This window comes from Conger conger, chromosome 18, assembly GCF_963514075.1.
Source record: "Conger conger chromosome 18, fConCon1.1, whole genome shotgun sequence".
Taxonomy (NCBI): domain Eukaryota; kingdom Metazoa; phylum Chordata; class Actinopteri; order Anguilliformes; family Congridae; genus Conger; species Conger conger.
In genome coordinates, this window is record NC_083777.1 from 9970001 (window position 1) to 9981482 (window position 11482).

At 44.0% G+C, this 11482-nt stretch overlaps 1 protein-coding gene across 2 annotated transcripts in view; it reads left to right on the top strand.

The window, feature by feature from the left end:
• ehbp1 (EH domain binding protein 1) overlaps positions 1-8781 on the top strand; it is a 159103-nt gene extending 150322 nt beyond the window's left edge. For both annotated transcript variants that reach the window (XM_061228057.1, XM_061228058.1), the window contains 2 exons: positions 6689-6803; positions 7615-8781. In XM_061228057.1, coding sequence (XP_061084041.1) covers positions 6689-6803; positions 7615-7705 — 206 coding nt within the window. In that variant the 3' untranslated portion in view covers positions 7706-8781. The remainder of the gene's footprint in view (positions 1-6688; positions 6804-7614) is intronic.
• Positions 8782-11482: the final 2701 nt, after the last annotated feature.

Below are 11482 nucleotides of genomic sequence, written 5' to 3' on the forward strand. Positions count from 1 at the left end.
AACCTTTTACAATCAATGCAAATTGATTTTGCTATTCGATGGTGACCCCTGCACCCCGTGGCTAGCCGTGGTCATTTCTTTTTGCACCTGATAAGGTACCTGATCCATAATAAATCGATTCTAATTAGTTTTTGTGGACTTGGCGGACGGGAGTTGCGCAGAGACGAGGCGGGGACCTTTTTTTTTTATTATTGTTATATCCGTCAGGCACCTGCCTCGCCCGGGCCCTTATCTGCTCTTTTATATACTGTGGATTTGAAGGGAGTAATTGCTACGTATTGTTTGTTCGCCGTTTTCGAATGGCGGCTAATTGTTAATTTCTGGACGGAGCTTTTGTCGAAGCACAGGGAAGTCGCCTCACTTTGTTTCAATTAGAAGTTGTTGTTTTTTTTTTTCATTGTGATTCGCATTCCTCCTTGGTTTCATCCTTTATGCGTTAGCCTCGAGTAGAGAGGAGGGTTCTCGGTCTCGAGGTGTCAAGTATTTAAACAGACTGCTGGGCCGTGCAGTAAATTTGTCGTGTGGATTTTGTTACGTTTGTAAAATGGCGTAGGCTGCCGTGTCAGCCTTCTCTTTCACCTCCAGTTGGACACCCGGTCCTTTAGAACCTGTTTATTAAATCACCAAATAATACTTCAAATGAGATTTTAAAAGTATACTAAAACTAAAATAGCTTGTTCGGTTTGCGCTTTCCCCGTGCCGTTTCTAACCGGCTGCATGCGCATCTTGCAAACTCAACTTGTTGAGTTTTTTCAGTGCTCCCACTTATCAGCAAGCGCTTTTTTTTTTTTTTTAAAGGTGAGCACTTAACATTCAAAGGTAGGGCTTTCTTCTGGGAGGCAGATAGTTCTGACCCACTGGCAGCAGGAAGAGACTGCGAGGCTTTCCTATTTGGTGCTCCAGCAGGCCCATTGAGGGCGGTGCAATACAGGCGGGTAATTGCTGATTTGCTTGGCCAGCTGATGACAGAGAGAGACAGGGGCGAGAGGTGTTCAGCCACAGAAACTGATAGAAAAGCCCAGGTGCTTTATCAGGGCCAGGAGCTTGACCTGTCAGTGTAGACACCAGCTCCGCATCCTCAGCACAGACACACACACACACACACACACACACACACACACACACACACACATACATACACATTGACCACAGGCACACACAAACACACATACAGACACACACATTCAGACACAAACACACATACACACACACATACTCACACATACACACATACACACACACACACAGACCACAGGCACACACATACACACACATAGACCACAGGCACGCGCACACACACACACACACACACACGCATACACGGACCACAGGTGCACACATACCCACACACACACACACACAGACCACAGGCGCACACACACACACATACACACAAACACACACAGCCCACTGGCGCATACACACGTGCACACACACAAACACACACACCACAGACAAAAACACCACGTGCATAGACACACGTATATCAACAGGACAGACACGCACACATACGCATAACCTCACGTGCACTCTCACACACACACACACACACACACACCCTGTTAATCTGCTTGGTGTGTTTCCGGGATGGGGCAGTGGTGTGTCGGGGGAAGGCTGCATGTGAACGCACAGCAGTGTGTGAAGAGGTAGGGGGCAGTTAGGTGTGCTAACAGAACGATGAGCTTGGCCAGACTGAGAGAGCGTTAATATAGAGATTCACCCTCTCCGGCTAATGTGCTAATAGATGTGTATACAGATGGAGACTACACCACATCCTCTGTGTGCTTCAGGTCCTATTAACACACTTATGTGGTGAAGATGCTGTTAATGTGAATTTCGGAAATCATTTTACTCTGTGCAGACAGCAAGGTGACTTAGGGGGCAATAAGAATAAACAATTAGTGAGTACAGCAGACACCAAATGTCTCATGTATAAAAAACCCAAATAAAATAGCAGTACATACATTTAAGGGCAGGATTTCCACTTAAATCAATTCTGGTTTAATGGCTGTTGGCTGTTGCTCGCAGTAAGACTTAGCTGGATGTTGAGAAGGTTGTATTAAAGATAGCTGATTACAGAGAACGTATATCATTTATTAAAGCAGGAGACAATGGAAGGATCATAGTGTAAATGAAGGGAAGGCTAATTGATGGTGGAGTGACAGGGGGGTAAGTTAAGTTGGGTCTGTCAGCGGACCGCAGCGGCTGGTGAACAGGGTGAAGAACATTCCGGAAGGCGTGAGGAGTAGTCTCGCGGCACTGTCCTCGTTTGTTTCCGCAGTTCGTGCTGTTTGCCTGGAGAAGCCGCTTGAGCCCAGGGTGGTCTTTAGCGGTCCGTCGAGGTTACCTTTCCGCCGCAGAAACCGGCCGCCCCCTTCTTTTTCTTCTCCTCTCTTCTTCCTCTTTTTTTTTCCCAGCGACTTCGTTCTCTCCGCGGGTCCAGCGTTTGAAAGCGGACTCTTCTTTCTTAAAGGGATTTATGCATAGCTTTCTCACACGTTTTTTTTTTTTTTTTTTTTTTTTTTTTTCTGTAGTTACGGTTTTATATGATAAGCTTTTTTTATATGTTTAAAATCAATATGTAATCCTGTGCAGAGGCTTATCCCCCCCAACAACCCCATTTGTAAATCTATTTGAGCTTTGTTACACGGCCGGGTCGCAGTATTCCACAGATTGATTAGGTGCACTCGGAGAATCCTATCAAATGGCCAGCTCTGATGATGGCACAAACTCTTTCAGGGCTGCTAGTTGACTGGAACTAAAGATAAGGCTGGGTGACAATTCCCCCTGCACTTTTCAGAAAAAGGTGTGGGGTGGGGAACCTGTTAATTTCTATTAAAGTGAGGACAATTTCTTAGTGTTCTGCTTTAGTGTTGTCGTTTTGTTTTTTTTTCAGTTTAGTTTTTTGTTGTTTTTTTTAAAGCAGACGTTGCTCTTTTTAAATCGAAAGTTAAAAGAAGTCGCTTTCAAAGGGATCCGGTGAATATGAATTTTCAATTAAAAGCTCTTTTATCAAAACTTTATTTTCGTATCCCTTTCATTTTTTAATTGCGTGGTAAACATATGCCAAGAGATTCAATCGCATAAACACATTAATGATTAATACAATAATTTGCCTGACATATATAATTACGGTACAGTAAATTAGTAACACTATCATCACAGTTATTTGATTGCGCTTTTTAGGGCTTCCGTTCATCCAGCAAGTCGCATAAGTTATTGTTTGTACTGTGTAGTCATGAGGATACCTTGGGTTTTTTTACTTTGACATTTCCAGGTCGCTTAAGTGTAATCAAATTCCTCACCAAGGAGTTATATTAATTTGGGGGATCCTAATTTTGGCAAGCAACACTGTGTTCGGTCCTCTGTTTTATCTCTCCGTTCTGTGCCCTTTTCCATGAGAATGTCCCTGGTCATTAGCGGCATGCAGCTCTACTTTGACTGCGGTCTCTCTCCGTGCCTCTCTCTCTTTCTCCCCCGGTAATGGGGATAGTTACCTCTCTCTCTCATCTTGCCCCGGTCTTTGTTAAGCAGGTAACCCTGTGTTCAAAAGTGAACCGTCCTTTCTCAAACTCAATCTGCATTGTTATGTAGCCAGTAACCTTAAGAAAGGGGCTTCTCTCAATGGCTTCTCTAAATAGCCTTTACATTTTCAACCGGGATCCCAACTGTTATTCTGAATTATTTTTTTCTCTCTTTCTGCTATTGTTTTTTACAAAGAGAATGGCTTTTCAGCTAACCCTTTTTTCTTCTCTCTGAGAAGATCATTCTCTGTGCGATCGATGTAACTTTGTTTCATGCTTTCCGTCTGTTGGCACTTTCACTTTCAGCAACTACTTGCAGAAGAAATTTCTTGTGAAATTAGGTTTTCCTGCTTGCTTTTTTCTCTCCTACCCCGAAAGCAGCAACAACAAAACAACACAAATCATTTTTAAAACAGCGGCCAAAATGAAGAAAATACTTGCTTGAGTGCTTGAGAAAATCTTTGAATAAAAACAAACAGGGCCAAATTGTAGTGTTTGTGTGCTGCTCCAGACTTGCATCTCGTTGCAAATTTGCAAATATTAGGCAGAACTCCCCGAAGAAGCACTCGTCTCCTAAAACTACTGAGCAGTTTGCGCTCTTGAATAAATTTTGCATTGGAGGGGGGTCATGGGGATTTGAACCAGTGCATTCTTGTGTGGCTTGTGGAGTCTCACATGGTTACCATTGGTGTGCATTGTTAAGGTTATCTGAATAAGCAGCGACCATGTGAGTTTTAACGTGATTGCCCAGGGCAGTGGAGAAAGGGAGAGGGGAGAGTAATCCAAAAGGATTGCACACACTCTTTGCACCCATTCCCCCCCCCCCTCCTCCTTCTCCTCCCCCTCCTCTCCTTCCTGCAGTGAGGGGGGAGGGCGGAGGGATCTTGTGTGAGTGGTTGTAGGTTCTTTCGCGGGTGTCTGATTTCTCCTCTCGCTCCTCATTCGTTCTGCCTTGTCTCTCATCATTCCCTCCTCATTGTTTACTTTCTTAATGAGGGGGGCGGGCCGGCCGGGGCCCTGATTGACAGCTCGCTCTCTCTCTGCCTGGCTGGGGAAGAACTTTGGCTTTTTTAGCTTGCATGTGCATGGAAAAGGGGGAAAAAAAAAAAAGAAAAAGAAAAAGGAGAAGGGGGTTTAGGTGGGGGTGTTTTTTTTCTTCTTCAGACCCCTCTCAGGGATGTGAGGCCTGGTGGATGAGCTGTTGTTGGCCCTGTCCTGGCCCTCTGGGCAGGCCTGTGTGCCGTGCTTGGAGTGGGGATTGTTCCCGGCTCTCTGCGGCCAGAGCAGCCCGTAGACATGGAGAAGGGTGGCCCACAAAGACTGATGAATGCTCGACAAGTTCAGACTCTCGTCCCGTTAGCAGCTAGCGTAGACCCACGAGAGCGAGGGGCCAGTGCTGTTTGGGGGGGAGGGACTGTTTTGGTTTTTGGGTGATCACAGGCAGGGCTCTGCTTTTTCTTTTTTTTACTCAGAGAAGAGGATTCTGGGAAACATTGCCCAAAAAAAGAGCCTGGTGGACGCGCTGTGCCTCGCCCAGATTAGGGATTTTATGTTATTAATTTTTCTTTTGACTTCACTTGCCTCAGTCGCTGGGTAAACACGGCTGAGCCCTGGCTTAAGTCAGGAGAAGTGGATATCCTTTTTGTTGTATTTGTCCCCTTTTTACAACACTCAAAGGCACCTCAATGATTTTTTTTTTCTCCATGTATTTGCAAATTTAAAAGTAGCCGCACAACACTAAGGAATTTCATTTGGTGCGGAGGAGGAGGAGGAAAAAAATAACTCGCGCAAATATTGTAACCGTGTTAATCTGGCTCAGCGGCTGACTTCAAAGGCGGCGAGGTTAAATGAGAGAGGGAGGAGCCCTTTCAGGTCAAACACAGCGCCCAGCGCCAGACCCACCCAACGGCTGCAGAGAGACAAAATATTTATGTTTCATAAACTTTGAACTGGATTTCGACCTGGTGTCCAAAGAATGATTTTTATAATAAATTATTTTTAGATATTCATCTGCCTAATTTAAGTCTCCCAGCCCAGTGAAGACAAAATGTTCCGCTCAGTGCCGGTGGAATGTCTCGTCAGTGTTAGAACATTGCCTCGATATGGCAGCAACGTTGTGAGGACCTTTTTGTGTTCGCTGGGGTTTCTATTTTATTATTATTATTATTATTATTATTAATGTTTTTTGGAGAATGGTTCCTGCTCAGCCTGATTTAGCTCCAGCAGTGCGTTTAAACGCTGGTTAGTTCCTCTGTGGATATTGATGTGTCCTTCGCGTTGGGCTGGTGTTCGAGTCCATGGCAGGAGGCCTCACCTTGCGGGAGGAGTCTTCCAGAAAGGCCCATTTCTGGGGAGTCGCAGGGCCCCTCAGGGACCCCCGTCTGGATTGGCTGGGTCTGATTCCATCTGCGCTCACTGCAGATATACGTGTACCTGAGCATGTGCAGTGCAAGCACACCTTTACACCCCCATTTTATCAACTGGTAGTTTTCACAGAAGTCATTAGACGTGTCTTATTACCCAACCTTCTTATTACCCCAAAGGTGTACGCCCATATGGCATTGTGCAGAAACACGCGGGGAGTGCTCCATGCTCAATGGAAAATGGCCAGTCTCTCTCTCTCTCTCTCTCTCACCGATGGTACTTTGTTGATGTTGTGTATTTGTTTTCTTGCAGAACCTGTTTAGGGCAGTCTTATGCGGGGGGGGCTGTAGTGGTTGAATCCTGTGACTTGTGAGCTGGGTTCAGCTGTGCTGAGCTTAGCTGAGTTGGGTGGGTTGTGCTGAGTTGGGTGGGTCATGCTGAGTTGGGTGGGTCGTGCTGAGTTGGGTTGGGTTGTGCTGAGCTGGGTTGGGTTGTGTTGGGTTGTGCTGTGTTGTGCTGAGCGGTACTGGATTGTGCTGAGTGGTGCTGGGTTGTGCTGAGTGGTGCTGGGTTGTGCTGAGTGGTGCTGGGTTGTGCTGAGTGGTGCTGGGTTGTGCTGGGTTGTGTTGAGTGGTGCTGGGTTGTGCTGAGTGGTGCTGGGTTGTGCTGAGTGGTGCTGGGTTGTGCTGGGTTGTGCTGAGTGGTGCTGGGTTGTGCTGGGTTGTGCTGAGTGGTGCTGGGTTGTGCTGAGTGGTGCTGGGTTGTGCTGGGTTGTGCTGAGTGGTGCTGTGTCTTCACAGACTGGCAGAAGACGGAGGCCCAGAAGCGGCGGGAGCAGCTGCTGCTGGATGAGCTGGTGATTCTGGTGAACAAGCGTGATGCGCTGGTCAGGGACCTGGACGCCCAGGAGAAGCAGTGAGTGACCAGGACAAGGGCCGGCTGTTAGGGCCCCCAAGCTGTTAGAGCCCCATACGGCTGCTAGGGCCCCAGAGCTGTTAGGGTCCCATAGGGCCCCAGAACTGTTAGAGCCCCATAGGGCTGTTTGGGCCCCAGAGCTGTTAGAGCCCCATAGGGCTGCTAGGGCCCCAGAGCTGTTAGGGTCCCATAGGGCCCCAGAACTGTTAGAGCCCCATAGGGCTGTTTGGGCCCCAGAGCTGTTAGGGTCCCATAGGGCCCCAGAACTGTTAGAGCCCCATAGGGCTGTTTGGGCCCCAGAGCTGTTAGAGCCCCATAGGGCGGCTAGGGCCCCAGAGCTGTTAGGGTCCCATAGGGCCCCAGAACTGTTAGGGTCCCATAGGGCCCCAGAACTGTTAGGGCCCCAGAGCTGTTAGAGCCCCAGAACTGTTAGGGCCCCAGAGCTGTTAGAGCCCCAGAGCTGTTAGAGCCCCATAGGGCCCAAGAGTCATCCCAGGTTCAGTCAACTTAGCTGGGTGAGGCGCAGGTGAGCCTCTCTGGTCCTGCACACTCCTTCATACAGGGCTCAGGGCACAGGGCTCAGGGCTCAGGGCTCAGGGCTCAGGGCACAGGGCACAGGGCTCAGGGCTCAGGGCACAGGGCTCAGGGCTCAGGGCTCAGGGCACAGGGCACAGGGCTCAGGGCTCAGGGCTCAGGGCTCAGGGCTCAGGGCACAGGGCACAGGGCTCAGGGCTCAGGGCTCAGGGCTCAGGATTTTAGGGTGCACTGCCTGGCCTGTGCAGTGCCCTCACTGTGCTTCTCTGCTCCCCAGGGCTGAAGAGGAAGATGAACACCTGGAGCGGACTCTGGAGAAAAACAAAGGAAAAATGGCCAAGAAAGAAGAAAAATGTGTCCTTCAGTGATTGTCATACAAGAGATTTAGTAAACTCTGTCCGTATAATGGAGAGAAAAACACTTAAATACAGAAACCTTAAAATTCAGTAACCATTCAGTTCACAGCTGTGTAGTGTTTACTGCTTACGTTTTTTTAAAGTAGCTTTTTAGTGCTGTGTACTGAACCAAGTTTGGTTCCATCTTTTATTTTAATTTTAATTTATTTGTTTATTCAAACAAGTAAGGTACTTTTTCAATATAATATGCATCCCAGCACCAGAAAATACAAACATAAGAGCCAGAGGCATTTGATACCTCGATACTGATCAAAGGTTTTATAAAGAAAATATTTGATCCAATGGCTTTTGACTTTTACTAAAAAATCTACAGACACACAGCCTCATACTGAATGTGTTTTACTGTATAAAGGGTACATTTCTAAACGCTTTTAGGTACATTTCATCTTAAGTATTTGTTCATAATGTAGGGGGGTGTCAGTCAAGGGCAAACACTAGTGGGAAATGTAATTTTGTTTTCCTTTTTGTTATTGTAAGCAGTGTTCTATAATTTACGATTTTGTTTGACAATTTTGTTCCGTTTTCAGATGGTTTGCACATAGCTGCGAACCATTTTATGAGGGGAGAATATTGCAAAAAAATAAAATAAAACGTGTTTAGTTGTTGCTCCAACAGCCATTATCTGGCATTTAGAGACGATGTTAAAATGATTGGTGGGATTGAATGGGAGGGTGAATGAACGACCAGATTGTATATTGAATATCATGATAAATATCTTTCAAGAAAAAAAGTTACAATTCCTTTGCGAACAAGTGATTATTTATTACCGTTTGTCCATTATTTGGTCATTTACAAATGACCGTAACATCCTGACCGTGTACATTTGCTCAATTACGTTTTTTTTGTTTGTTTTGTTTTGTTTTTTTTGTTAATATTTATTGTATACTTTAAAGAGAAATATGCAGTCATGTGCAGATATCAAGGTTTCACACATCTGGTGCAACTGTATTTTTGTGTGACCAATTACCTGTTTATTTATTCTCGTGTCATAACAGTCTTCAATAAATTCCCAGTACTTTCATACTCTACTTATGTGTTGGTAGTTGCTTTGCGAAAATATTTACTCAGTGAATATAAAGCTTGAAAGGTGTAAGCTACGTATAGGCTACTTTAAAAACAACAGCAAATATACATCATGAAATGCTCTGTTATTAAGAGTGTAATGCTTAGATTGTCTTGGGTCTCCTAACTCGGGCCTTCCAGGCGGTATAGCCTATTCTTATTTAGAAAGCGTATATTATTACCAGGTTATTAATACAATAATAGAGCTCAAGTTTATTATTTAATATACCAAATAAAGTCAAAGTAAAAGCAACAAAATTTCTGCGAAACCTGCACCATCAATTCATAATTTCACAATCATCCACATTTACTGATTAGCCTATGAAGAGATTACGGGCACGTTAAAGATGTTTGTCATTTTATCAGCACCAAGATCAATTAAGTCAAGGACATTAAAGCCGTTGTATTATTCCTCTATTACGTTATAATCTTATTTTCCCATCATGCTTTAAAATAAAATACAGACCCATTGTAGAAAGATAAAAAATAAAATGGAAAGGTTTATGCGAAAACATACATTTGCACCACAACGTTGAGAAGCCCTTTACTCCTTACCGCTTTTTGGCAATTTATACATTTGTGTTTGCATGTTGGTGTAATTTAGGTTAATGCCGATTACACATTCCTGAGAGGCAGATTAGACGAAATATTTTTGTACAGAACATCTGCTTATGTGGGAAAAGGTTGAAATTATGAACCACCTCATAGCTGACCGCGGAATACCCATAGTCACAGCTCCGCGTCTCTGATTAAACTGTGAAAATAAGTTTTGACAGCTGACGTCCTCTCTGGCCTTTTTAATACTTTCAAATTAATTTAGTGAGCGCTTCTCTGCTTGGGTCCAACTGCGGGTCCATATTATGTCCCCTAAGGCGTTTTGTTTTTGTTTTTATGACTTCGTTGTTAACACCGGTGACTGTAATCTGCTGAATAGACGACAATTAATTGCGTTCGCAACCGATTACACCCGGGGAAAAAGCAGTCTCTTCAAAGGAGGCTAGGCTAACCTGTGGTAGAACCCAGTTGACGTTTAAAACCGTTTTAATAGTTTGCGTGAATTTAACCAAAGCAAGCATTACGAGGCTATATAATCTGTCGATTCAAAAAGGTGCATATGTCGTTTTTTTTGGTTAAAATCCTGCAAATATCAAAAGTGTGTTGCCTACAGAAAACCCTTGAATGAAGTTTTTTCTTTGTAAAATATCGCACGGTTACAAACCAAAGCAAGCTGTAAGGGAACTTTAAGAGCATTGACTTTATTATTAGTAGCCTTTCAGAATCGTTTGTTTGGCTATACTAGTAACCTAGGCCTACTTGAAAAAGTGGGTTTCATGAAAATCCTAAACCCCATTTTTCACGGAATAACATTACATGCAATTGTTTCGAGACTGTTGCAGGGAAGTTTTAAATAGTCCATGTAGCCTAAGCCAATGCATATAAATGAGAATTCGTGACATATATCGAGTTATGCAATAAATCCCCATAGCCTACTCATTTCTGAAATAATAATTTCACTCTCTCAGAAATATTAAAATGGCTGAAGGATCAGATACCAATTTAACATCTTCTCATAACCTCAACGCGCTAAAAGGAAGAAAATATATAGCTGGGCTAGGCTATAATCTTTTTTTCTTTTTTTTTGAGAAACTATAATCAAACCGATTCTGAAAACCCGAGTTCCAATATTAGACTATTAACAAAAATAAATAAATAATAAGTAAATAATAAAATAATTCTCATTCTTACCTGGGTAGGTTACTTTTCCCAAAAGGTTGACTGCAGTTGTAGCGAACACGAATTACACAGTCGAAAAGGAAAGACAATATCAGCATTAGTAGGCTAATATTAATGCAACACGTTTGGCACAAAATGCGTGCAGTAAAATGCAGGCATTACTCCTAAGAAGGAAGAAATACCGATCCATGTGTTGGACTGGATTAATCTCCTGTGTGTTGCGCCAGTAAATACTTTGATGTCTGCAGCGCTCACCTCGCAGGTGTTGATCAGTCGGATTTCGCGAAGCCCCTGCCATTGAATGTCCTTCCTACTTACTACAAAAAAGTACCAAGGGAAGATGTTACGGATCCTTTTGCACATGGTTCTTACAATATCGTATTTTATGCATCATCGTTTTAATAAGCACCGACAACATTCACGACCTGCTCCAATCCTGCCGGCTAAAGAGACAAAACTTTCGCCCCCCTCCCTCGTCGCAGCCCTAATCCCAGGCTTTACGAGCTCAGCATTAAGAAAATTCGACTGCAATTTGGGATTAGACAAATACTCTTATTACAAAAGGTTAGTGCTACTTGATATCTTGATACCTAAACCAGGTTGATCACAACCTCTTAAACAGACATCAGGAGTACAGAACACAAAATCAGCAGGATTGTTAAAGCAATATCTCTTTTGTGGTGTGAAGTCCATGTTGCAATTTGTCTATTTGTTAACGGCTCTTCTGTACTAAGAGTTCTACCACAGAAAATGTTCGGGGTTGCAGACTTATTATGATGGGAGAAACTATTCGCCATTTACACATTTGCTCACTTGAGGGCATAGGCCTCACTTTGCTGGTGTAAGATGCTTTAGTTTTTTTATTATTATTATTGAACGTAGTATGCACAAACACCGCTTAATACTTGCACTTTAACAACTTTTATCTATTTT